Source organism: Anser cygnoides, chromosome 1 (genome assembly GCF_040182565.1).
Source record: "Anser cygnoides isolate HZ-2024a breed goose chromosome 1, Taihu_goose_T2T_genome, whole genome shotgun sequence".
In the NCBI taxonomy this organism is placed as follows: domain Eukaryota; kingdom Metazoa; phylum Chordata; class Aves; order Anseriformes; family Anatidae; genus Anser; species Anser cygnoides.
This window is the reverse complement of record NC_089873.1, coordinates 113,986,176-114,013,940: the sequence shown is the minus strand read 5'-3', so window position 1 is coordinate 114,013,940 and position 27,765 is coordinate 113,986,176. Positions and strand designations below refer to the sequence as shown.

Sequence of the window (27,765 nt, the reverse complement as noted above, 5' to 3'; positions counted from 1 at the left end):
ATATTAGTAACCTAGCCGACAGCAGATTAAGTGCATTAATTCTTGACAGGAGATGTTTGGGGGAGAAATTGTTCCCTAATTAACTACTTGAGATGCAGCTATGTCTCTTGTTTCTTCCTTGGGAAGCTGCCAAAATAAAAACTGTGTTCTTATCAATACTGGAGTACAACGATGAAGTTTTCATCTCCCCTGCTGAGAAAAAGTGAAAGCTACATACTTATAAAGCTACAGGGGAAGCAGTCTTCTGAAATGCATGAACTGTATTTGTTTTTAGCAATGTTATTTGAAGCAGAAGTTTATAAACAAATGCTGTGGCCTTGAATATTCAGGAAGTTAAAACGGTTTCAGGAGTTATTTTCCGATAAGTCTTTTCCCCCTTCATCTAAAACAGGTGTGTGTTTCACATAAAAACAGAAGTGCATCCTAAAAGCTCTATTGTTAGGCACTGCAACAGCTTTAAGTGGCAGTGTTTTTTTTTTTTAACAGTAGTGTTTCAATAGCAAAATTACCATGAGGCATCAAAGGTTAGGTCAGATGGTCATAGGTATTTCGCATGTTCTTATTGCCAAGATATTTCCATAAACAGTTGAAGTAATCCAGCCCTTGTGTTGCTATCATATGTCTGCTGCACAGAAAGGGTTAGTTACATAGCTTGTCTTCAAAGTTTGTGAAGCTTCCTATTTGGCTGGTAAAAAGCTGTAATCGATATTCAGTATGTTCAGAAATATAGGTTATATAATTTATCACACTATGTAGCATGTCACTAACCTAACATATCTGAGAAAATCACAGAATATTAGACACTAAGCTTACAAAAATGCATTTGATGGAAGATAAAATCCAGCCTCTTTTGTGGCTCATTCTGTTATCTTTATCAGAATATTTGAAAAATGCTTTTGAATCTTCTGGGTACGCTTAGTGTGTTCTTAGAAATACAATCGCTAATTGCAATTGTATTGTTCTTCTGCTACCCACCCAGAACATTCTTTAAAAATATTTTGAAACCATCTTCCATTCTTCCTTCCCTGACTCCAGTGGAAAATTTCATTCTTCAAAGTTCACAAAATAGCAGCCTGCTTCTCAACAGCTCTGTGGTTTTCTAAAGACTCCTGAGTATAACCTTTTTCCCCTGACTTTTATTTTTCCCTTGTTCACAGGGAACATAGTAAAAGAGTGGGCAGATGAGTGCTGTAGAATACATTACTTGTACTTGGCTTTGAGAATATCTTTCATCTTGAAGTTAAACAAATACTGTTGTCTTTCTGTTAAGAAGGTCCTTAAAGCCCCAGAATCCATGCTGCTTTCATATGGTTTAGTCCTCTTCTTCCCCCTACCTTCCTCCTCCTTCAAGGAGTAGTTTTGGCATGAAAGCTGCATTTTTTTAATGTTAATGAAGCTTCTATGATTAACTATTTATTCAATTTAATCAAGATTATGGTCATATCTTCAGTCAGTATTACAGAGCTCACCTGCCTGCCATAACTGGGGGGGTAGGAGGTGGAGGGGAGATAACTTGGGGAAAAAAGATTTTTTGGGACAAAACCTATTTTTACTTGTTGGAAGTGACAGCTAAAGATGGAAAGAAAAGTGACTAAAATAACATTCTACACACTTTTAAAAAAAATAATCTTAAATCCAAGGTAATATCTAGATTTAGTTTCACCTGTTAACAATATTTTTTTTTAAAGCATAAGTTGTTACTTAGGTAAAATCTGGCACATGAAAGTGACTGAATTATAAATATAAGGTGTGTTAAGTGTGTCAAAATAACTGACAGCATGCAGCAATGAATACTTGTATAAGCAGAAATGCTCCAAATGACAGCTAACTTCAATTTGCTACCTGAAAATGATCTTTTTTACATCAATAATAATCCTCTGACCCCTTAAATGATGCAGTCCTGAAGATGCATTAAAGGCCTGAAAGATATATATTTATATTCCCTAATCAAAAGGGACGGAGCACTATAAAGTTCTGTGTAAGATTCTTAAGTACTAATGAGAGTCCATTTGTCCTTTCCATAGCATGCGAAAGTTTAGGTATAACATCATACCATATTAGTTTTGAAGCATTTATCTCTGAAAATGTTCTGAACTAGCTTTTTATTTAAAAAGTGGACTTCAGGTAAGTTAGGAATATTTTAGGGACCATCAGATTATAGATTCCTGCAGACAAAGTTGGTGTGGAAGTAAATGGGAATACTGAATAGTCAAACCCCGCTGTAACTTGCAATGCGGAGACTATGAAGAGCCTCAGATGACATGGCAGGGACCTGAATTGATGCTGTTGAGTGTCCTTTGGTCTCGGAAGCTGATGACAACACTAGTATCTGTTTTGGTGGCAGGGAGTTCTTTCCCACAGTTAATTGGTTGTCGAAGTTATTTGTAGTAGATTTAGTCTCTTAATTGCCATGCTAAGTAAAGAAGCAAAAAGTTTATGATGCTTTAAAAAGTACAATCAAACATCACTTACGCACAAATCCGAGATCACAGAAGAAACAGACTGAATGTAACAGTTAACTTCTGATCCCTTAGTGGCTAATCATAAATTGGAAAACAGAAGTTACTTAAGTTTGTGAGTCTGTGCTGTCTTTGCTTCCATGTCTGCCTTTCACAGGGTAAGCCTAATTTAAATTCCAGAAGCTCAGTTTGAGACCTATGGTTTAACCATAATTGTTAGGAGTGTAGTTGCTCTGTCACTTAATCCTTAAATATTGCCCAAGTATTTTTACAACAAATCGATGCTTTAGAAAGGAGATAAAGGATCTCCTGAAAGCCAAGTAAAAGAAAAACAAAAAACAGCTGCAAAACTTCAGCGCACGATGTAGTACAAGCACTTAAACTCTCATCAGCTTGTGCTAACGTAGTCCCAAAGCCCAGGTTGTGTCAGGGAAGGAGCCTGGGTCCCTTTCAGGCTCCTGAGCACTGGGGCAGCTCTCAGGCAGGAGAACCTGCTCTGTGTGGCACTGAGGATTTGATAGAGCACTGAATAATAGTTTTTTGTGTTTTTTTTTTTTCTTGGAAGGTCAGCATGTTCTTCATGAGCAGTTGGACATACCTAGTAGGAGGGAAGGCTGAGAAGTTTGTGTGATACCCCATGAGAGTCTGGGGGAAATAGTACTTGGAGCTGTAAATCTAAAACCAAAGTATGACCACTGGCAAGTAAGTGCTATAAAAGGCTTAATGTGGCAATCCAACCAAGTCATCCTAATTCTCCATTCTTGAAGTGGATAATCTTATTTTTTTAATAGATTGGATGTGAAACACCAAAGCTTACTGCTGAACAGACAGATTTGATTGCATTTATTTTATTGGAGCTTCATCTGTCTCAGACAAAAGGAGTTACTGTAATTGCTACATCCTGCACTTGTTATGTGATTACAGATGAAACTGCTTGCAGTGGAGTAATTTAAAAGAATTTTCCCTGGTTTAGCAGTGTAATGTTTTGTGGTTTTTTTTTTCTCCCTCTCCTATAAGGAAAAACATTAAAGATAAATCAGCTTGCAGTATAAAACTTCCCAGGGTATGTAACTAGTAGTTTCTGAGCCCTAAAACAGGCAGCAGACTTTCTTATAGCTGATAATGTGATATCTCTTGTAAATTCATAAGACCGTGGTTTCTTAAGAGACCTGCTAACATTTTCCCCCCCACCACATCTTTTTTCCAACACATATCTGTGCTCATTATTGTTTAATCCCTCCCGCTTGTTTTAAGTATCACTTTATTGTGCTGACTGTTCTGGTGAGTACTTTGCATTGCATATTGTCTAATTTGAAGATTGTGTAATTATTTTGAATTTAAATCTACAAAAACTTTGTAACATTCAGGTTGCATAATGTAGAACTGGAAATGCTTGTAGGCTTACTGTTCTTGACAGGTTTTGAATGTCAGCTGAAATTTTCCTGATTGGCTTTACAAACAACCAAGGTAGTGCTTTTCTTTAGAGGCTGTCAAAATTAAGTGACTTTGAGAAATGACCCATGCTTAAAAATAGCATTTATGAAACTGTGACTCCTAAAAGAGTATCTACTAATTGTATACAAACCGTTTTAAGGAAGGGTATAGGTATGTTAGGTGTTTTCACTCACAAATTTTGTGAAATAAAGCACTTCATCTCCAAAAAAGCTTTCTGCAGAAGTACTCCAATCAAAACAATTCATCTGGAAAAAGTGATAAGCCTTAACTGTTCACATGGGAAAAATGTCTTTATTTCTGTATTTATTGAAATGCTAAGTACACAATCCCAGTCTTTCCTTTGACTAGGACTTTATTGTTGCAGTAACTTAATGAAGTTCCTCAGAAATACCTTGGAGAGTGGCAGTAATAGCAAACAGGCTAAGAATAGCTTAGGGCAGCACCCTGAAGGGAGCTGTCTGCCTTTCTTCCTTGGCCTGATAAAAGGCTTCATGGCTGTATTTTCCATAAAAGTGTTTGGGGAACTATGAAAGCAGGTAAACAACAAATTTCAAAGCAGTATGGAAACCTGAGGAGTTACCTCCATGTTCAATATCCCACTGAAATTTCAATATTGTTTAACTTTCAGAGGGAAATAAGCTTCCAGCACTATAAGATTATTCCTATTTTGATAGCGCTTTTATTTAGATGGGTGGTATCGTGTTTCTAAAACCGATAAAACGAATAAAGCTTAGAGCCTAAACACTTCTGGTAATTTCAAAGAAGGGCTTAATGGAAAGTGCAATGAAACCTGCCTGAAGCAAGTAGTGTAAAGTTCCCATAAAAATGAAATTTGTAAGTCAAACTCAAGCCAGAAGCAATGTGAGCAACGCTGTGTCAGACTGTCTGGGAAGGGAGAAACTGGGTAATCGATTGTCCTGTTGCACAGCGAAGAATGGCTGGTGAGAAGAACCAACCTGTTGCACAGACACAGCAACCCACATCTAAATGGGAAACAAGGTTACATGTCATTTCACTGTACCCGGGGCTTATCTGCATACTAAACAGAACTACAGTCCCTTAAATTTCTTAATGATCATGGGAGGAGGTGAGGGTCCTGGGAACTACTTTGAAGGCACATTTGTTTTAGTAAGTACCCTCCAGACTCAGGCTTGACCAGAGGAACCAGATCTTTGATCAGGTACTGAAGTCAGCCCCACTGGTGTGTAATGTGTTGAACTGACACCAGGAGGGATTTTAGGAACCAGTCTGGCAAGCAGTTTCAGAGAACTTGTAATTATTTTTCAGTCCCTCTATGTAAACAAATTATTTGTAGTCTTGTGACTTCCAAGAAAAGAACAAACTTGTGATTGAAGATGTGAGTATTCAGGGAGGCTCTTCCTAAATTTCCTTTAAAAAAAAAAACAAAAACAAAAAACAACTGTTTCCTAGGGCATCTGTGACTGGAGTTCCTGTAAATGAGATTACTTAGAAAATTGAGTGAAATACATATACAATTCTTTATAACATTTTTGAAGAAAATAAGCATATAGATTTGCATTAAAATAATTTTAATCAAACTACTGCTATCCCCCTTCCCAGTTTCTCTAGGCTGGTCTCAGAGGGTTTTGTAGAGAATGTTTTACAGAGATGCTCCTCTTAAGGGCCCGCACAAATTTACCTTCATGTGGAACATCATTTTGTCCTTAATCTTGATAGAGGTAAGTGTCTGTAATTACCATACTTCTATATGGAAGTAAGAAAAATCATTGGGGAAACTTCCATTCCTCTCATGTGTGTCTATGGATTTGGGATTCGCTTGTACGTACTCGACTCCTTGGTTTTCCCCTCCCACACATACCGTGATAGAGGGTAATGTGTCCAGCTATTTAAACACAGCAGCCCTTGCTGGGTTAATGGAGATGGCATTAGGTCTGCTGACAGCTCTGCTCTTCTTCGAGGCTTTTTTTTTTTTTTTTTTGCAGGCACCGTTTGTATTTTCACTGGTACCGACCAGCCTCTGGCTTTTGAGGTTGCCATGAAATCAACTCTCAACCTGTTCTCAGTCTTGCCTTCATTTGTATTAAACAGTTAAATTCCTATTTATTGATGGTTTGTGTTCCACCCCCACCTCCCTATAATTTTGGTGGTGACATCTAAATAGTGATAAATCCCTATTAAGAGGAGCTTACAGATAAGGACTTGATCCTCCTTTCATTTGGGAAAGTGGCAGTGTTACGGCATTAACTTTAACTGGGAACAGAATCAGCATAAAATAGCGATGTCAGGATCAGGACAGGCGAGAGAGGATAAAATGTGCTATTAAAGGATGTACTAAGTCTGGTTACATGTATAAGTAGAAGTGCGTGTAAGTCTAGAGTAACTTGTCAGAAAAACAAGCGCATACGCCTTTCTCATGATAGCAGTCATCCTGGGCATAGGAGTGCTTGAGTTAACAAAAGTGTATTTGGTAGGATGAACTCATTAAAAAATGCTGTTTGCTTTTAAAGAGTCTTGAAAATCCACAAAATCCACAGTTAGAAGCTAGACAATGAAAATATACTACTTTACATACTGTACAGACTTTGTGAAATGTTTTCCAGGAAAGTAGAGTACAGCCATGAATCACTTATGGAAAACCCAGTGGAATGAATTAGTCAAATATTTGAGTGACCAGTCTTTGCCTTATGCTATCAGGAAATAGTGCAACTTTCCATGATTTTATACAAATCATGGGGCACAAATGAGAGAAGCTATAGTTAGAATAGCAAGCAGTTACAGTTGCTGCTCTTTGACTTTCTTACGGCATTTCTAAAAATGCTTATTTTGAACTAAACTTAGTATCAGATGAAAGGTGTGGATACTTCTGAGAAATCTTCAAATATTTACAATGCTCAGAGAATTCCTCTTCTTTCTTCTTCGAACTTTCCTCTTTACCTGTGTTTCTCCATTGGCATAATTTAAGATGGGGGGCCCACTTTTGCTCTCTTCCAGACATGTTACTTATCTTCTCTCCTTTGGCTCTCAGGCTTTCAGGATAACAGCTAAGCAAAGTCAAAGTCTGCATGGTTGAAACAACTGTGGAAATGAAGTCTTGCACATCAGTACTCAACAAGTTTGATAATGTACCCTCACCTTGGTGTTGATTACTGTTCTTAGTGCTGTTCAAAGAACTGGCTAAAATTAGCATCCTCATATTCAGTCCGTTGGCCAAAAGTTCCTCTGCTGGATGGTGGTGAATATTTCTCTTAATGTTATCACTGTAACTTTCAGCCAACTTCTACAGTCTTTCACCTATGCAAAGGCATCAAGCGTGTGAATTCTCAGTTTTTGCCCTGGCAAGCGTGATCAGAACAGTGTTAGTGATTACGGCATTACAGCACTAAAAGGGTACATCAGAAATGCCAGAAAAAAGTGCACGTGGTGAGGAAGTACAGCTTTCAAGCTTCCTTGGAGCAAATCCTACAGCAGCTTTTGTGACTGTGCTTGCTGATCCACCAGCCTGTTGGGAGCTGCTGGTGTTGGGAAGGGAGTTGCTTGGAGTTACTGACACCTTTGCACAGGTGTGAAGCTGTGAGTGTTGGCTGATTGACAAGTCTCACTCCTTGCTGCTTCCTCCAGCTTGACAAGAGCTGGTTCTGCCAAAGGTGATTGCATCCAAGCTTTTTTAGGGGGCTGCATGGGAATTGTTTGTTTGTTTTGTCAGCAGCACCTTGTGCCTGGATATATTCTTGGTTAGACCAGTTTGGTCTAGTGGAATATGTTCTGTGTCTTGTTGTTTAGTAAGTTAAAGCCGTTGTATTAACTCTTCGGTTAAAATACACCTGGAGAAATTTAATGATAAGAAAGGGCTCTGAAAATAGATGTAACTGTTAGCAGTACAAGATAGCATTGCACTAAAGACTGAAAACAATCTCCTCCCTGTCTCTGTATAGGGAACCAATTTTGAAGCTACCACTGCACTTCTCCATCCATTTGGATTCTTTTTTCTCCTAAATTTTTGTATGCTTGACCAGATAGCCACTCCCAATTCTTTCCGTCCCTTTTGGCCTTCGTTCTTTCTTAAAATGCAAAGCACACGTGCTATGCTAAATGCACTTTTCAGATCGTCAGTTACTCACTGTGCATCTCAGTCTTTATATGCAGTCAGCTCATTTTTGTTTTGAGCTCTGGCAACTGAACACTAAACAAGACTTCTTTTTTCTAAGGTAAACTTAGTGGTTTTATTTCGTTTTTATAGTGTATGGATTAAAGAAGGTCCTAAAGCTTGCAAGTTCCTCTGTACACTAGGCACGTTACACAGATTGCAGAACAAATGTCTGTCTTACTCTGCATGTGTGTTCTTGGCTGTCACCTTCTACAAAGTTCTGAATCCTCCCGTCTTTGGGTGCCATGGCATATGCTGGTACTTGTTCTAGCTTGTCTGGAAGCTCACAAGAGCTGCCTGGTTGGCTTGTGCCAAGCTGAATAGCTAACAACCAAGTTTTGCATGCTTCTTCCTTGGTCTTCCAGCTCTCTCCCGTCCCTGGTATTTTCACACACATTTTTATTTAATCACAAATGCTCTCCTTTAAGCCTTCATCCTTGTGTCATACTCGATTAAAACTTACTAGGAGGCTCGAGAGAGTCTATTTATTTGACCTACTGTCTGATGACTTTGAGAAAACTCTCCCTATCAGTTTAAGGGACATTTTTCTTCTGTAGATTTGTCCTTGCATGAAGGAACTCTGGAGGGGAAAAAAAAATGCATTGTTTATTGTGTGTTTTTTTTAAACCTTGAAAGATCATTCTTTAAAGGATTAAGTAATGTCCTGAGGAGACTATCTTTGAATGGTCTCTGAATATAGGGTTATAGGCCCTTAGCAATTCTCCTAGTGAATGTAGAGTACTCCTCAGAAATTACTGCTCTTTATGATGCTGTTTGCTAATGACTATTTCCCGCTTTCCAGGTGAGAACAAGCTTTGTGGACTTTCTACGATACCTCCTAGGTGTACAGCAGCCATAAATATTCCTTGCACTGCTCTTCTGTTTCCCAAAGAGACACCAGCTACTCTAGGCTGGATGGTGTGTAGCTACCAAGTGCTGGCTGGCTTTGAGGTGCAGATGAGTGGGATGGCATTCTAGGCTGATCAGGCTTTTTGGCAGCCTTATGTGAACTGGCGATAACTGCATGTCCTGGTTGCTCAGTTCAGATTAACACCTTCATTCCATAAATATCACTTCTCAAACAAAGTAGGGGAGTTCTTTTAGATTTATCTGTAGAAGGATCTGTTCTCTCCTCAGCAGGTTTATTCATGACCACTTCAGTGGTGCTGCACAGGAGTTAAAGCATTGGAATAGCTTGTTTATATAATCCATCCATATGGACTGACAGAATGCAACGCAGATCTTATTCATTTCTCATTTTGTTTCTTATTCATTAAAAATATTTTTCTCAATGAAACAAACTTAAACAGAAGTTGTTTATCTCTTCTAGAGTACTTGCTATGTATAAGATCCTAAGATACTTTTTTTTATAAGTCCATTATTCTGTTCAGTCGTTGCAGTTTTTGCAGATTTTTAAACATTAGTTTTCAGCACATCAAAGTCACTTTTCAAAGCAGAATGATGTTTTTAATATGAATAGCAAAATAGCTACCAGTGAATATATTGTATGAAAAATGTTTTTCTTCCAGAATACTTGAATGAGGGCAAAATTGCAATCCATTTACAATGGATTGAGTAAATTCCTTGCAGGAATAGAAATAGGTTGCAAAAAGCTTTTAAATTTTGGAATATAGTTGCTACATTAAAGTTTTCTGAGTGTAGTTGGTTACTCAAGTACTCTGTTGTGGAATTTCCAAATTACGGCTTTCATGTTACCCGTCAGTGAACAGGAATTTAGTGTTTAATGATTGGAAATGGAAGTGTAAGTCATGGATTTTTCCAAGGAAGGAATAAGCACACTGTAGGTATTTATTTTTCTGATGGTTGGCTGGAAAACTGTCACACACTTGATCCGTAAATAGCCCTTCTGTGATACAGCACAGCTCTATATATTTTATTTGAACATATGTAGGCTACAGAATGTAAGCATGACAATTCACATATTTTAAGCTCCTCTTAAAAAATCTTGTAAGAGTCTATCCAGTTAAAACCACTACTTTCCTTCTTGGCAATGCTTTTGGAATCTGCGTTTAAAAAAAAAAAACACATTAGTGGTTATACGAATTTTTATCCTTCAGTGGAGCAACTGTGGAGTGGATAGCTTCTGTGTGCAGACAAATGGCTGAATTCAGCACTTGGCCTCATAGAAACCTTGCTGACGTCTATAGGTGATGCACACTTCTGTGGTCAAAACTTTGGATGCATTGGTATTATGGCTTTCTGCTGAAAGGACATACGGCTTCAGGGTACAATCTGTAGTTTCGGACTTCAAATGCATGCTTGTAATTCTATTAAGAACTCATTTGAGTGGGATTTCTTCTTTATTCTCCTTTTGAAACAATAGAAATAGATGCGGGCAACCTTCTGTGGAATTCTCTTCTGCCATGTAACAAGTTATTGAATTAAAATCAAGGAAAGCAGAAAGTTGACAGGCATTCACTGAAGTCAGATTGGGTTGCAATTCACATATCTTTATAAAGTAAAATTTTTAAATGAAGGGAGAAGAAAGAGCTGTATCTTTCAAGAATTATGGATTGAACAGTAAACAAAACTTGCAGGTTTTGGAGTCCTTTTGAGGAGAGACTGATTGTTCCAGACTTCTCTGTGCAACTTTTTAATTCAAACAAAAGCACTCTAAAGGTAATCAGACTGTAGGCAAGCCAGTAGGCTACTTCAGCAAATGTCATCAAAGAATAATAATAGCTCTTGAAGATTTTGCATCAGCTGTACTCCATCTGTGAGGGGGAGTATGCATAATGACACCTGTGTATTATCTTTGGATGTAAGGCTATACCCAAATTCTCAGAAGTCTACAGGAATAGCATTGAGGAAACATCTTCATGACCTCTCTTTCCAGAATGACCCCTTGTGGTGGTTTTACTCGTGTGGGCGGCCGAGCTCCACCACAACCGCTCTCTCACCTCCCCCCTCCTCAAAGAGAAATGGGGAGAAAATACGATGAAAAGGGCTCAAGGATTGAGATAAGGACAGAGGGATCACGCAGCAATTATTGTGACGGGCAAAACAGACTCAGCATAGGGAGACAGTAAGATTTATTGCCTATTACTAACAAGCTAGAGAAGTGAGAAACAAAGGAAAGAAACCAAAAGCACCTTCCCCCCTCATCCACCCTCTTCCACCTCCTCCCCCCGAGCAGCACAGGGGAACGGGGGAATGGGGGTTATGGTCAGTCTGTAGCGCTTCTTCTATGCCGCTCCTTCTCGGTCACTCTCATCCCCTGTGCTGTGGGGTCCCTCCCACAGGATGCCGTCCTTGCTGAACTGATCCGGCGTGGGCTGCCCACAGGCAGCAGCTCTCCAAGAACTGCTCCAGATATGGGTCCGTACCACGGGGTCCATCCCTCAGGAGCAAACTGCTCCAACCTGGATCCCCCACGGGCGGCAGCTCCCCCCAGACCCCCTGCTCCTGTGTGGGCTCCTCTCCACGGGCTGCAGCTCCGGCCCGGGGCCTGCTCCTGCGGGGGCTCTCCATGGGCCGCAGCCTCCTCCAGGCCACATCCACCTGCTCCACCGGGGGCTCCTCCACGGGCTGCAGCGTGGAGATCTGCTCCATGTGGGACCCATGGGCTGCAGGGGGACAGCCTGCTCCACCGGGGGCCTCTCCACAGGCCGCAGGGGACTTCTGCTCGGGTGCCTGGAGCACCTCTCCCCCTCCTTCTTCACTGACCTTGGCGCCTGCAAGGCTGTTCCTCACTCCTCTCACTCTCCCAGCTGCTGTGTGACACAGCATTTTTTTTTTTTGGTCTTAAATATGTTCTCACAGAGGTGCAAAACAACATCACTTATTGGCTCAGCTCTGGTCAGCAGTGGGGCCCTTACCTAACATGGGGCAGCTTCTAGATCCTTCTCACAGAAGCCACCCCTATGGCCCCCTGCTACCAAAACTTTGCCATGTAAACCCACTACACCCCTCTTCCCAGAAGCTCACAGGTTGAGTGGAGATAGCAGCTTGCTGTGTAGGGGAATGGGAGAGTAAACAGAATGCTGCTTGCAGCATGGCCCAAGCTGCCTTTTGTACTTTCCTTAGCCTTGGAGTATGTGCTTGGTTTTGGAGTATCTCCAGGTTGCAGAATTTGTCGACTTATTTTCAATAAAAAAATGCAGGTGGATCTGATGATAAAGCACTGTTTAACCAGCCGTGTTGAACTGATTTGATTTCCCAGATGTGATAATGAAAGTTTCATTGCAGCTTGAAAGACCCAGTTCAGTTTGAGTGTCATCAGATAAGACTGACTGGGTTTTGTTTTCCACCATCAGATGTCACTTGTGAAATTTTCACTTAATATGTTGTAAGATATGTCATCTTGCAACGTACTCTGAAATTGAGGAGTGTAAGGGTAGTGGTGTACGTCATACCAAAACAGAGGTTGGTGGCATGCAAGTAGCTTCCAAAATGATCAATAGAAATGACAACTGGCTTCAGAGTTTTCTTGCATTAAAGACCTTTGGAACTCTGTCCAACTAGTTGAGGAGAAATAGCCATCATAGAGATCCTTGTTCGTAGGTTCAGAAACCACTGAAAAAGCTATCTGGCTGTATCAGAACAGATTTGAAAACTAGATTCAGCCTTGGTTGCTCAAAGAAAAGTAGTTAGGCTTCTTAAATTGGTTTATCTGAAGCTTTAATAAGCAGTGATTCATGCTTTATAATGGTAACTCTTGATTTAGATGTTGAGTAGGGAGAAAAGATAAGCTGACGGATTCATTCCTTCTGCTTTTTCTCCTCAGTATTGACCTTTTATGATTACCTTCTTCATTACATAGAATGTGCAATGTGAGATAAAAATATCTTGGGTTCTTTGGTCTGTTTAGAAAAATTTCAGTGGATATAGTAGGATATTGCATCAGCAGTGCTGTTGTCCTTGTAATCCTTATGTGGTGGTCAGTGTGTTTCCTAAAACCAGAGAGCCAGACAAATGTTTATCAACATTTTGTTCTTTTACATATTGCTTGAGATCAAGATTTTATTCTGGTGAATGTATTGCTGAAAAAAAATACCAAAACACTAAGACTGCCTTTGACATTTGAATCTGGATCATAACTCTGCCCAATTATCTCAGGATTCTGCTTTTTAAAGTTCCTATTTTATAAAATATATCATGTCTTAATGTATTTATAAGTTTACTTACCCAAACAGAGTTGGGCTTTTAAAATCGTAAATGAAATTGAGGTTTGGTGTTTTGTTGGCAGTTTTCATTTATGTTGTGCATGCCTCTTCCAGCTCCAGGAGGGTATGCACTTGCTACCTGGACACCTGGATGTTGGACAGCTTTGACCACCCTGGCTTCAGTTTGATAGGGTTTGAGTAAAATATTCTGAGTTGTGGAACCGAGCTGTGTTACTGTTGGATCCATTACTGGTATTTCCCCCCTGCTTTACCACGAGACATTTGGAGAACCTGGTTCCAGTGTCTTTGTTTACCTCCTTTCTTTCTCATAAGCTGTCACAACTTGATTATCTATATGCATGAACTTCATTCCTCATTGCTTCTTGTCCTGGTTGCTGTTTTTACTTACATCGTTATACATCATTATCAAAATTTATATATGTAAAGGCTAGCACTAAAGGTTCATTTCCTCAAAATTTGGTCTCTGGTATCTAGAAGGCAAGTGGTTTGAAGACTAGTGTACAAGCCCAGCACCAAGATACCCTCTAATGCCCCTCAGCTCACTCTATTGCGTGGGCGACATGTAGAGGCAGCATCAGAGTGCACCACTCCAGCTGTGGTTACTGTCAGAGTATGTTTGACATGTTTAAAGAATGCATGAATCCAACATTAAGCATGTGCCCTATCCCGTGGACCTCTCCCTCGACTGAATCTGGCTTATAAATAACTTTACAGCTGTTCCATCTTTACAAAACAGGGCTCATCTTCAGAAGGTGCCCCCTCACAAGAAACAATGAACTGAAAAGCCAGTTTTTGTTTTAGTAGCTGACTTGTATAGCATGTCTGAAATAATTCAAGAGAGCAGGAGACATCCTGCAAATCCACCTATCCATTAATTACTGTATCTTTTTTCCCCACACTAGTATTCAAATAAATAACCTTGAGAAGGACAGACTGATGATGACTTTCCTATTTATACTGGTAGGAAGAACACCTCATGCTTCCTTTATTTCGTAGTTACAGTGCTTAGAGATATTACTTGATAAATTGGGGAATGGGGGGGCAGGTGGGTGGGCTTATTTTTTTACAAGTAACTTCCTACATTTCTGCAGTAAATTGTTTACAGTTGCTTTTCCTAGAGTATGCAAAAATGAACTTAAACAGATTGCTTTAAAAGCCCTTCTTTTTCAGTTGATAACAGATGTAGATGATCTCTGGAGAATTTTCCTTTTCCTTTTTTTAAATCTCCACTCCGAGGAAAGGATTAATATAGATACCTATATTTATAGAAGCCTTCAAAAAGTTTAAGGAAAAAGGGAAGAGTAGTTTAAGGATTTCCTTCCATTTCCATAGTTAGCTTTTTCTAGTGAGGCATGTGCATCACTTCCATGAGTTACATTGTAGCATTGTCCCCATCACCATCTCTTTCCCCTTGCTTTCTGAAATAGAAAGAAATTAGCACTCTGTCTGCTTCTGGCCATGGGAATGATCGTATTTACATTTGTCTTGGTTAAAGAAAGACTATCATTGTGGTCTTTCAGTTGCCTATTTTTTTTTCTTGTGTCCCCCTATCTTCAAACATGTAAGGGATTGACCTGTAGTATTGCAGAACAGTCCTTTCTAGGCACTTTCATCCACTTCTCAGCAGCAGCTTGTCTTCACGAAGGTGTTTTTTTGAAACCAAACTTTCTCTTGGGATGGGGAGGGGAGGAAGGCAGAGGCAGGGGATGACGGAGGAAGTCTTTATGATTGACCTCACAGTAACTTTTTCCTTCTTCTCAGCCCACCTGCCCAATTACTGCAAAAGGACTTCATGTTTCATGATACGTTCTTTCTAGGGTATGGAATTAAAATGAATGAGTTTGAGAATGTATACTGAATAAATTTGGAGAAATAGTGGAGTTCTCTGAAAACTCATTTTGATTGGCTTTTGTCCTTCTATAATTTTAGGTATATAAAGTTGTTTCAGTCTTGATTTTTTTTTAAGGGTGTGTACTGCACATAATGATGCTGAATCTTCATAGCTTTTCTGCTTACTTTTACATAAGCTTTTCTTAACGTTTTAAAAAATGGTCGCTTGTCCCTCTATGTTTTGCTGTTTGGAAGAAGAAGAGATTTCCTTGGAACAGCTAAGTCCAAAACAGAGGCGATACCAGATACCACACCCCATGCATGTGGCCTTTGGTTTTTATTGTCAATTGAGTCTAGCCCTGTCTATCTGCGAGAAGTATGTACTGACGTAGCAAATATGATACTGATGATTGCATTGAACTGGTGCTCTTAGACAAGTTTTTAAGCTTAATTTCTGAAAAATTGCTTTTTATATCTGAAAATATTGTCCAACAGTTCAGTTATATAGACATTGAATACCTTTTTTTAAAGACATTCCTATATGGTGCTTGGCATAACTTGTACAGACAAATAGGCTTTTCCCTTGTCTGCCCTCCTATATGGCATCAGATGCTTATATTTTAAAGCTGCATGAATTTTTGTCTCTACTTTTATGGATGGAAATTGTGACTAAAATACTTGTTCGCATATGAAATAGCAAATGGTCATGTGTCTGCTGTTCCACATTATAAACAAAGTTAATGAGAGGAGTTGATGATGACAGTCTTAACTCCATGCTTCATGCCCCTTTTTCCATTTTGTCATTGTGTGGGCGTTACCTTGACTTAATACACTGCACGTAGCTCTGTATAATTTGGAAAACCAGTCTGCGTACTTGCATTGCTCTGCTCTCTGTGATTTCTTTACTGTAAATACATTTGCGGATGTTCTTGTACAGTTTATTCTCTAATACCAAAGACTTGTTTTTTACTTGCGGAGTACTTCTCTGCTAAACATACTAACACAGTGTGTATACTTCCTTGTAATATCTTTCTGATAATCTTGAGTAGAACAATGAGTGCACAGCTCCACAAAAGCAGAAGAAACTGTCCGTTAACCTTTTCAGCTGTATGATAATTCTCCCATATGCTCCCTGCCTTTCTCGTACATTATACTTGTGTTTCTGATCTGGATTTGCCTGGCATGGGAGAAGCTCGTACAGCTCTGTCAAGGGCTGTGTTACTGCCTGACTGCATGAGGTGTGCAGCCATTTCACTCTTCTGCATTGGACATGAAGGTTGTCTGTCTCCCAGTGCCCAGCCTAATGTAAGGATTTTGAGGAGAAAAAGAAACAAATGTGATTGATCTGCCAGTTGTTTTCACTTGATAATAAATCCTGCCAGACTTGCAAAAAGAAATCATGTCCATTTTTCCTTTCAGTCTTCATGTGGGGGGAGATTTTTTTTGTGTGTGTGTGTGTGTTCAGAGGGGAGAGGTTGGGTTTTTTCATTTTGAGTAGTAAAATGAGACTAGGTTACTGTACAGATATGTTAAGTCAAGTGACCTAACTCACTGCCCTCACCCTTGGCTTTTTGGGTGAGGCTGTTGACATTGTGACTTCTCTTGCTCATCAAGTAAGCTTCCAAGCAAGCCAACCAAAAAAAAATAAAAAAACACAACACGAAAAGCCTCTACAGCAAAACAACCTACCTCTTGAATCCCAAGGGCAGGAACTGAAGGTTTTCTAACAATAGAGAATGTTACTGTTTCCTGACTGCTCTGTTAGTTTGCGGAGCACCCTAAAAGGTAGTTGAGAAAAACACAGTCAAGGGCATATGCTCGCTACTTATTTCAATGGGTCTCATTTCGAGACTTTTTGGTTTTACCTGAATGAATTTTCAAGTCAACTTTAGATTAGTGTTAAGTTCCAGAGAGGATCACTTAATACATTTTCACGTTCTCTCATTCGCATCTGTCACACGCAGATATCTAGATGTCCTGCTGCTGCATTGGCAAAACAGTGTAGGCTAGTAGGGTCAGTCTGCTCTGTGTGCACTAACACACACCTGAATTTTAACTTCCTAAACCTAGACATGCGTAGGTAGGTCTGGAAGTTGTTTGTAGTTTACTGTCTGCCCCCCCCCCCCCCCCTTTCCCAACCACTAGGATAATGAAACCAGTAACCGAGATTATTCATTCTAGATAACTTCAAGGTGTTTATCCCTGCCCTAAATAAGGGTGAAGGCAAGATAATTAACGTGAAGACAGGAATAGAAACTGTATGTTTGATAGCAGAAGATCAGCAAGTATATATAGTGGGAGTGCAGGGACTCCAAAAGGAGCACCCGCCAAGGGTAATTGTAGAAGTATGCCAGTGATGAGAGAGAAGAATGGACTACATTCTGATTTATAGCTCGTACAGTGGCTGTTTTTATTCGCTTACAGAATAGCCAACATGCTTCGTTTCATCTTAATTTTCCTTCTTGGTTTGTTAGCTTTGATGTAGATAGATATTGGCAACATAATCACTTTTCTGTGACTTGCCTTTTTTCTGCTTCTGTGGTCTCATTTCCTCCTCTGTGCCTTACCTATCTTATTGCAAGTAGAGATTAAATAATAGTCAGTAATGACACTTGATCATTTTGTGTTCACACTGTTCCATATGCCCATTTGAATCCTTATTTCTCCTTTCCCTCCTCCCAGAAAAGCAACTTTTAAGAAGGGTCTGTTAAACTTCTTTGCCTGGGACGTGCTACTAATGGAGCATCTGTCAGGAGCTATTGAGGTTAGGGAGTATTTAGTGAGCAACTCCTCTGCAATTTTTAGAGGCAGAGCTCAAATTTTAAAAATGAAGCTCCAGAATCTGTGTCTTTCAATGCAAAGGTGAACTGTGAGGAAGCAAGTCCAGCTGTGTTGTCACTTTGCCTGAATCTTACCCATTTAGTTTTTCATTGCTGAGTACAGCAGCATCCTATTGCACCGATGAAGTTTGTTACCCAGATGAAGGCGTAGATCTTTAAGCAGGTTATCTCCTTACCCTTGGTCTCTTTTCTGTGTCGTGGTCAGTAGGGAGTCTCAAAGAGAAGACAGAAGCAGCAAACTCCCTGAAGATGAGAGAGGAGCAAAAAAAAAAAAAAAAAAAAAATCCTACTCTGATACTATCAGACCGATGAATCCACAGTGCTGATTGTCATGCAGTGTTCTTGTTCCAGGTAGTTCATTGTGACTAGCAAACATTACAGGGCTTGATCACCACAGAGGAAACATTGCAACACTGTCAGAATTTTGTAATGGTGCTTTTGTAACTTTGGCTTCTACAGTAGATCTCAGGGGTCTCAACTTAGTGCTGTTGTGTTATTTAGTTAAATGAAATGGGTACTGAGAGTGAGAATATACATATTTTTTTCTTTGAATGAAGGAACCCTTTTGTTTTGTTTTTAAGCATTCAAGGTAATTTATTTAATCCAATAATTGAAACATTGTAGACTGCACTGTTCTAACAAAGCATAGCATTAAGGGTATTAGGTTTTACTTCAAAGTGTTCTTTTTCAGGTTACTGGTTCTGTTTATTCTGTATTGTGAACGGGGCTTCCGTATGTAGTCATTATCATTTTTTTAACCTGAGTTGTATCTTTGAGTGGTGACACAACCTTACCAAAAAGTAATAATAACAATGCGTAAATGGGGCAGACTACAACTGGTTTCTTTTCTTTGCATTTGAAACTGATAAAGTAAAATTCTACTGCATATCAGTGGAAGAGCCAATGTTTATTTTGAATTCAGAGAACAGTGTGAAAAACTTGTTTTCTGAGGTGTTAAATGTTCTTAAAACTGGTCGGTGTCTTCAGAGCCAGCACAGTAATACCAGCAGGCTATGGTCCTGTTTTAAATGATGAAGTTAGATCTGAAAAATGGCTGTAGGAAGAGTTGTAAAGTCATTTTCCATGCACCTTATCCTCGGTAAGATGTAAGTGCCCTTGAGAATAGTAGCAATCAAGCGTTTTTATTCTTTGTGGGATTTGGACCCAAATGTAAGTTGAGTTACAAAGGGATTTAAGTTCCTAGAATCTACCTGCTCTACTTTAAGCTGAGTCCAAAATACAGCTTTAGAAGACCTTTACAACCACTGGACAGCAAGGAAGCTTTGCCATGCTCAGCTATATAAAGGTCTGCAGTGAATTTGCCAGAGGCTTCGTTCTGTTGAGCAGCTTGAGAACAGCCTCCTCGTGTGTCGGCCCTGTGAGGCTTCATAGAAGCAACATCCTTTCCACCTGTCACCCACAAGTCACCCAGGTAGCCTCAGAGTGCGCCAGATGACTCTGACTCAGCAGCAGGTTATAGGGGGGACCTTTACTTTCTTATCAGTAGCTGTAGCATTCACATAGGATGTGGGAAGCCAGTTTTCAGTTTCCATGTATGCCCAAATGATTCATGGCCATGTTTTCCAGATGAGCATCCAGACCACTGGTCCACAGACTCGTGCTTGGCGCTTCCACTTCCGAAGCCTTTAAGACACTTGATGACCTAATTCCAGGGCAAGAGCAGGATTCAAGACATGCTCTGCATGATTTTCTGTGTTAGCTCAGGTGGTTTGCCACTCAGCGGGATGGCCTTTTATGAGTATCTGCCTTCCTGGGTGCAGGCGGTGATCCTGAGAACTCAAACCAGTTCTTGCCGTATATGTGCCAAGTGAAACCTCAGAAGTGTTTGGTTGATACTGCAGTTTCCTGCCCTATGCTCACCAGAAGATGGGATGCAGCATTGGTTGTTTCTCCCACCCTTTCTGTCCTTCAGGCTCTTGCTATGTACGCTGGGTGCTCCTGGAGTGACGGAGCCTTGTTATCTCTTACTTCCTTCTAGGGTTTGAGTTTAATCTCACCGACAGCATCTAGGCCAGTTGTTACATTGTCCTTCCAACCAGCTCTTTTACTGGAGCTGAGCTTATTTTAAAGTAGGGTCTTCTAAGCAGAGGTACTAGGAAGTAGATCTTGAGTGGTCTTTCACACTAAGGTAATTTATATGCCAAGGTAACTTTGCAGCAGCAGAGAGTTTGACTACTAAATGAGGATTTTGGCCTGTGGCACAGTAAGCATCCTTAACTTCTAGCTAGCAAGTAGAGCCTATGGAAATCAAGAAGGCTATTTATGTGAATAGTTACACAGGATTAAATATTTATGAAATAAGGGTTTAAATTAATGACTGTTTATTGTTTGTGAGAGTTTCATAAAAATTGATGATTCTGTGATAGCCTCGTTTTATAGTCAAATGAACTAAATGCACTTAGAAATTTGACTTCATTATGAATTTTGATCTAAAGCTGTGTGGGAAGTTTCCAAGTAGACTGGAAAATCATTAAGCTTCAGCTCAAATATAATGAATTACTTTAAAATGGTAATGATTTCTTTTTGGGAATTGTTCTTGATACTTCTTGGGAAATGTTCCGAAACCAGGATACAAATCCATGAACCAGTACACGTTCAAAAATGTAGGTTTCATAGCTCATCACTGCTATTGGTAGTTCAGGTTCTCTCTTAAAACCCTGCCAGTCGATTTCTGATGAAGCTGTGTTTATTTAAATAAATAAAGAAGTTTGCTTATGGGGCTCATACTGGGTTCTTAATAAAGTGGGAATGGAAATTAAATCCATCTAGTTGCATTGGAGAAAGCTTCAAAATGAATTCTCGCTGTAATGGGGAAAAAGTATTTTCATAGATCAATGCCTCCTAATCTCTAAATTTCAGCCTGTGTATTTTTTCCAAAAAATTACTGAAAGCTATTGACCTGAGGGATTTGTTTTCCGTTCCAAAGTCTTGAAATTTTCCTCCTGGCTAATTACAGCCTATTACTCTAGACTTTGGTCCTTTAGCAGTAACATTTTCCATCTTAAGATGGGTTGTCCCATTCCAGTGAAGAGCATGTTGTCTGAGTGCTGAATGGAATTACTACCAGTGGAAACTATGCTGCAAGAGGCTTGATAAAGCAGCTGCTGTGCAAACCTCAGCTGCTTTTTCCATCCTCCCGAGCGCTGGTAATTAGCATAGGGAAGCTGACTAATGTGCTGACGTCACCTCTTTCCAGTAGAAGCTTACATTTTGTTCCTGACTGCCTCAAAGCATGCAGGACTTTGTTCAGGAATTCGCTGTCACATACAGGATGCTCTGAAACCTTTCCTTTTTTCTTTTTTTTTTTTTTCTCTGAGGGGCCGGACTTGTTTCCCTTATAAACGCTGCCTGCAGAGCCAGCGGCTTCCTTAAAAGTAATTGGTTTCTGCTGGACGGCAAGTATCGCTTTAGCGAAGCACAAAATGCATTTTAGAAATTTTAACTACAGTTTTAGTTCTCTGATTGCCTGTGTGGCAGATAGTGATGTCTTCAATCAAGCAGAAACAAGGGTATGCTTTATCTTTTGCTTTATTTATATGGACTGCTGGAATGTTAAAAGTCTAGAGGTGCTGTACAAAACTGTTCAGCTTACCTCGATAGCTTGTTGACTTACAAGAAAAAGTCAGTTAAATGTGAGGGTCTTGGGTCTTGCGAGTCTGCAACGGTACGCTCTGATACGAATGAATCTCAGTGTGGAAATTATTAGATCTTAAGCTATGTGTTTCTGGAAAAAGATCAGAAGTTTACCTTAGACGTTTCTTGTCTGTGTAGTGTATTCTTCACTTTCATATGTGTTTTCAGCAATGTTGAGATTATAATTTTGGTTGTAAGATTCTTGTAACTTATAGCATATACTTTTTCTGGTGTTTTTTTTGGTTGGCACTATAGTTGTTAATAACAGTGTTAGAACTATAAGTTCTCTCGTATTTGTATTTCCCTGATTAGAATTAGTATCGTGTAAGTAACCCAGTCCTGATACAGTCAGTTGTTGATTGCTAAGATACCTGAAGTACAAAAATAATATTTTGTTCATTATCATACTGTTACCATGATATTTATGACCTATATAATTTGCGCACGCTAAAAAACTACAGATATTGCACAACTCCTGCAGGCACTCTGAGTTTAAATGTTGAATGTGAACTTTGAAATGCAATTCAGCATGGGTTTCTTTTTTTCTTTCCATATGACACATGACTAAGACTTGAGAAATGCAGGCTTAGTTTTCATGGTTTCATCCAGCTTGCTTTCCAGTACAGTAAGTTAACAAATACAGGCTTTCTGTGCAGAGGGTCCTGTTCTTGTCTCAGATTTCACTTTGAAGCTTAGATGTGGCTCAGCAAGAAGTAGGACAGCATTGGTTTTAAAATATCTTCTCAAATATCTTTGAAATATACTGGTTGCGTATATAGCTGACGAGTTTGTGAAACAGCTCTTCAGAAAGGAAAACAAAGTTTTGAAGTAATCACTGCTGCCTTATATAATCTCTGTTGCTTTCCCTACTAGTTCAAAATTAGCATTAAAAAAAAGGCATGCAGTTCTGTATATCTCTATATTTTGACTTCATATTCAGCTTCCAGTAAGCTTTTATGAAGATAAGGTATCCGAAATACCAGCATGCTTGATCTGTCTCCATCTCTGAAATAAGGCTTGCAACTGATTACTGTGTCCTAATGTGAGCGTGAAACACTTTGCAAGAGCATGCTGACTTCACAGCTTCCCGCTTTTTTCTCCTCCTTTGCTCTGGTGTCCTCAAGTAAGAGTGGAAGTATGCTTTATTTAAAAATAAAAAATAATTTAAAAATTCTATATGGTTTGCATAGATGCCCTAGGAGCACAAACATTAAATGTATCATGGAGATTACCAGCTGTTGGTAAATGTGCTTTAGTCTTTTCACACAGTCAGTACCGCAAAGTAACTCAGCTGCAGATCTATGAAGCGATGAGGCTTTGGTCCAGTTCCTACACTTACCGCACAGTCAAAGCAGAAAGTGTGTCAAAGGCCCTTCAGGAGCTCTATGGTTAGTGCTTAGGACTTTCTAGAAGAGCGAGTGGGAGCCTTCTTAGAATTCAGTTCCAGAAACAGAAGAGGCTATTAAAGCAGTGCTCAGTAATATATTTTCTTACCATGCATTTTCCTAAGTGAAAGTAGCAGCTATTAAAAAAGGCGATGTTCGTGAACTTTATTATGCATGCTGAGTCACTGAAGAAAATTGCTTTTAGCTTGCAAATAAACTTTTTTCGTTTTTCTCTATTAAAACTGTTGTGTTGGTTTCCTTGAAAATTACTCAGACAAAGGCATGCTTGGCAGACTTTTTTTAAGGCCTTTGGATATTAGTTTTGTAAAACAAGCATTTCTTTTCAATATCTTAACAACACCATTAACTAATATTTCTACTATGTTATCTAATCAGATGCTTCTTATTGATAATTAACTGTTTTGTTAATTAAGATGTAAAAAGCTTCTATAGAGGAAAAAAGAACAAACAAGTAATAGGTTAGAAAAGTTTCAAAATAAATAAGAAGAAAAAGATACTTGAGCTATAATGAATACACCAGTACTCAAGAGTGTTGATCTCCCCCTCCTGACAACTGCAATTTATTTCTGTATTTCTTTAGAGAAAATATACAGTGCTGTGTGTTGACTTTCTTTGGTCCTTTCTTTTCAGGCCAAATTTGAATCGCTGTTCAGAACATACGACAGAGATATCACCTTTCAGTATTTTAAGAGCTTCAAAAGAGTACGAATAAATTTCAGTAACCCTTTATCTGCGGCAGATGCTAGAGTCCAGTTGCACAAGACAGAGTTCCTTGGAAAGGAAATAAAACTGTATTTTGCTCAGGTAGGTCTCCGTGATTATCCTTGCAAGGTACTAAAGCGTAACTTACTAGTGGTAAGCTTCCACAGGTCTCCTGTCATGCTAATGAACGCTTAATTTTTCATTTTGGTTAGAGAATCACAGGTTGTTCCAAAGCTACAAGTATGTGGAGGCTCTTGACTATTTTGCACTTATGTCTCCTTTTGTATTGCTTAGATTCCCTTGGGGAAAGAGTAGATGACAGTGATCAGCATAGTCAAAGACAGAATTTACGGGGTGGGGAAAGCCAAGCGTGTTGGCCAGCAGTACACACACAGAAGAAAAGAATGCTCAAACAGTATGTGCGGGAATCCAAAGTGTAGCAGTATGTGCTCAGGACTCTAGCACATGTTTGTACTTGAAGGTTGCCGTCAGTGGAGCTCTCTAGCTAGCTAGCTTCTCCTGCTAAAGATGTGAAACTGTCTCAGGTTCTGGTAATCTGGGTGCTTTTTGGTAGCTGCTGCTTATTTTCCTCCATAAACTTAATGGGAAAATTAATCTATGTGTGTCTGTTTCAGATGTCAATAGGGACAGTCCTGAAGGAGCCAGTTTATTTATATACCTTCTAGAATTCTCACCACTCTCACTTGTGGTAATAAGTTTCAACACCATTTGTCATTAGGCCTTAAAGCCCATATCCAGCTTCCTCCTACTTCAGTATTTTAAGGACAGATACTTTCTGGTGAAGTTTCTGTAAAACTCCATAATGAGAAGACGTAGATGTACACACCTCATTGCATGTTTCATCAGAGTTAATGGATGTGGTGGCTCATCTGTATTTTGTATACGGGGTCTTTCATATAGCTCTCTTCAATAATACTGTTACATGCTGCCACCTTGAGTGCCTGTTACAGCATAACATCTGGCCAACGTTAAAATTCCTCATTAATGATGAATTCATCAATAATAGTGAAATAACTTTATTTTTTTATGCTTTTTTCAGACTTTGCACATTGGGAGCTCGCATTTGGCACCACCGAATCCAGACAAACAGTTTTTGATTTCACCTCCTGCTTCTCCACCTGTTGGTTGGAAGCAAGTAGAAGATGCTACTCCAGTGATTAACTATGACCTTTTATATGCTATCTCCAAGTTAGGACCAGGTAAACAGCCTTAGAAACACTCAAGTTTTGCTCAAGTAAAACACCTTTTCAGCTGAACTTCTATAATTTTTCAAATGAATTACTGTTCACCAATTAAATGTATAGTATCAGAAGAAGTAAGCTGTGGTTTCTTACACACGCAGTAACTCCACAGGATCATTTGAAGGGCCCACGCCTCAACAATATGATGTTTTGTGATTTATAGAGAGCGTGAATATTGCTTCAATAACATGTTAGCTTTTTCGCCAGAATTTTCAAGAAGTAGTTTCCTAAAAATAGAGGAAGTTGAGTAGCCTTCTGCAGAGACAGGAAAGTCCTGTTTCAGATGAGGACATTAAAACAGTTAACAGTTATGTAGCTCTGAACTAGAATTACCTTCCTGCATTCTGAGATAGTTTTCCACCTACACATACTACTATCTCAGTGTCAAGCTGGTTTGAGGCACTAATTTTCTTTTGGAATTAAGAGGAAGAAGTTTCTGCCACTCCCAACTCCTTGGTATTTTCATCTTCTGCAGTTTACTCAGTTTTTGGCAGCTTTGAGGTTGCTTCAGCCTGGGAAGGAAGAATGTGCCTTTCCATCCCTCTCTGTTTAAATTAGAGGAGATAACAAGAATGCACGCTTACTGTTTTATTACCATTCATTTCTAGTGCTGCCTTGTCAGCTGCTTGTCATTTCATCTGTGTAGGCTGTTGATGCATCTGTTTATTAAAAATACACAGCACCACAGATAGGAGAAACAGTTCTACCTTGTATCTGTGTTTTAAACCAAATATTACGCTGATACAAAGTTCCATTAAACTGAACTAACTTGTATTTTAAGCATGCTACAGGGATTGATATGACCACATTCCTTGATGTCATTTTATATCTCAGTTAAAACAACTTAATGAGAGTTAATGCAAATTTAATTTTCCACAATTTACAGTTTGCAACTCTGATTTAACCTGTTTGCAACTGTCCTATTAGGTTTAGGAGAGAGAACAAATGAATATATTTAGTAGCAGCATCAAAGAGGACATAAACTATAGTCTGATTTATTTTACCGTAATATCTTTATATATCTGTTTGCCTACCAGCTAGGGAACTTTTATTACATCAATAGGAAGGGGGTGGAAAGGAGGATAGAGGAGAACTTCTACCTCCTCATGCATCAATTATGCAGTAGTGTGTTATGGTTGTCTATGTAGCAGCTTATGGCCAACTGTATGCTGGTGAAACCCCCAGTTCCTAATGAAAATTATGTGTCTCAGACCACTAGTGAATTACTCTTACCTGTGAAAATTCATACCTTGCAGTCTGTGGAGGGATAAATATCTATGCTTATGCTAGGATAAAAAATGGGGTAGATTATTGCAAGTTTTTAATAAATAATAAATTTTAAATAGTGTTTGAATGATAATGGCCAGAAAAATTTATAGGAAAAATACTAAGTTAAAGTGAAGGTATAAAATGGTGCCAAAATCATGTTTATCCAGAACCGTGTAAACTAAACAGATAAGCCTGATTAGGTCTTTGAAACAATTCATCGAGAATACTCCTGACGTACTAAATATTTTTATCAAAGATTTTATTTTCCTGAAATCAGTTTTTGAAACAAAAGTCCCATAAGATTATGCTCGTTGGAATAAAAGTCGTTTTGGATGAAGCACTTGGAATAAATAGTGTTACAGCTTGCTGATCCTGTGAAAGCTCAGAGCTTGCTCGGTGGATGCTGCTTTCTTAGCTACAAGCTTTCCTCTTAAATTGTATCCATACCAAAAAGAAATTTGTATGTCTTAAATATTTAAAAGTTTAGTAAGTAAAAGCTGGTGGTTTTTCCCCTGCAAGTTCTGTTATTAAGATGCCCTACGGTAAGCTTACTGGCAGATCTGCAACCCCTTTCTCCATGAGATTTTTCACATACATAGTGAATGTTAAGCCCTATAAAACTCTACCTGTTGACTCTAAGGTTTATTGGAACTTGGGCTTAATGACTCAGTACCAAGGACCCAGGTGCAAGCAAGGGTTACTTCAGCACAATGGTTTGCATGTTTTAGAAGAACTGTAGGCAAGAGCCTTTTCTTCTGTGGAACTGCTGCTCTTGCCAGTTCCTGCTCCTAAAGTGCTCTAGGAAACAGAGCAGAGACCACTTTAGAGCCTCGGCATGCTAGGGCATGCAATTTGTCACAGGTGTTAGCTCTCAGACAGCTGATCACTGAAGTGGTCTTAGAGGAGACTGTTTTCTCCATTGAGAGGTAAAGAATATAAAGAAACACGGAAAAAAAAAACATAAGGAGAGCTCATCAGGGAAGTGGTGGAAAGAAATAGTTTGGTTTTCCCCTGATCTAACATAAGATTAAAATTATTTAACATCTGGTTAGATTTAAAAACAGTTATTAACCTTGTGGTTAAAAGCGGAGTTCAAATCAGTGGTCAACCAAATTTGTGTCATAGTACATCTGTACCCAGACTGTATTCTATCTCCGTGTTTCCCCTTGTGATGCTTGTGATGCGTGATGCTTGCTGTCTAGCTCTTGCTCCACAGAATGCCAGAACAGTTTTAAAGCACCTCTGTGTGAGGTGGGTAAAAGCGCATCCAGCTTTCTTAACAGCGAAAGCTTTAGAGGGAAAGGAAGATCCTGTGGTTTTGTCATCACTGAGGAAAAATAAGTCTGCATGGTACAGTGAATGGATAGTCTTTGTATGCTGTAAAACGACCAAAAAAAAAAAACAAACACCACACACCAGGAAGTCTTACGACAGCTCACATAGAACACTTTCTTAAATGCCTAGGGTAACTTACTTACATTCTCATGTAATAAAGTAGCTGAGCGCTGTTGCTTTGGAAATAGTACTTAAATACTTCTGGATGATGAATGATGGTTAGCACAGATGTCTGTGACATCTGATGCTTTGTGACATCAGGCTTTTAGTCATCGATGTA

At 39.2% G+C, this 27,765-nt stretch overlaps 1 protein-coding gene across 2 annotated transcripts in view; it reads left to right on the top strand.

Moving 5' to 3' along the window:
* RCAN1 (regulator of calcineurin 1) overlaps positions 1 to 27,765 on the top strand; it is a 41,143-nt gene that overhangs the window by 10,591 nt on the left and 2,787 nt on the right. The window contains exons 1-3 of one of the 2 annotated variants that reach the window (XM_013192908.3): positions 21,116 to 21,387; positions 23,548 to 23,721; positions 24,680 to 24,839. In XM_013192908.3, coding sequence (XP_013048362.1) covers positions 21,301 to 21,387; positions 23,548 to 23,721; positions 24,680 to 24,839 — 421 coding nt within the window. In that variant the 5' untranslated portion in view covers positions 21,116 to 21,300. Of the gene's footprint in view, positions 1 to 21,115; positions 21,388 to 23,547; positions 23,722 to 24,679; positions 24,840 to 27,765 lie in introns of those variants that run through there. The other variant, XM_048071478.2, reaches the window with a different exon arrangement.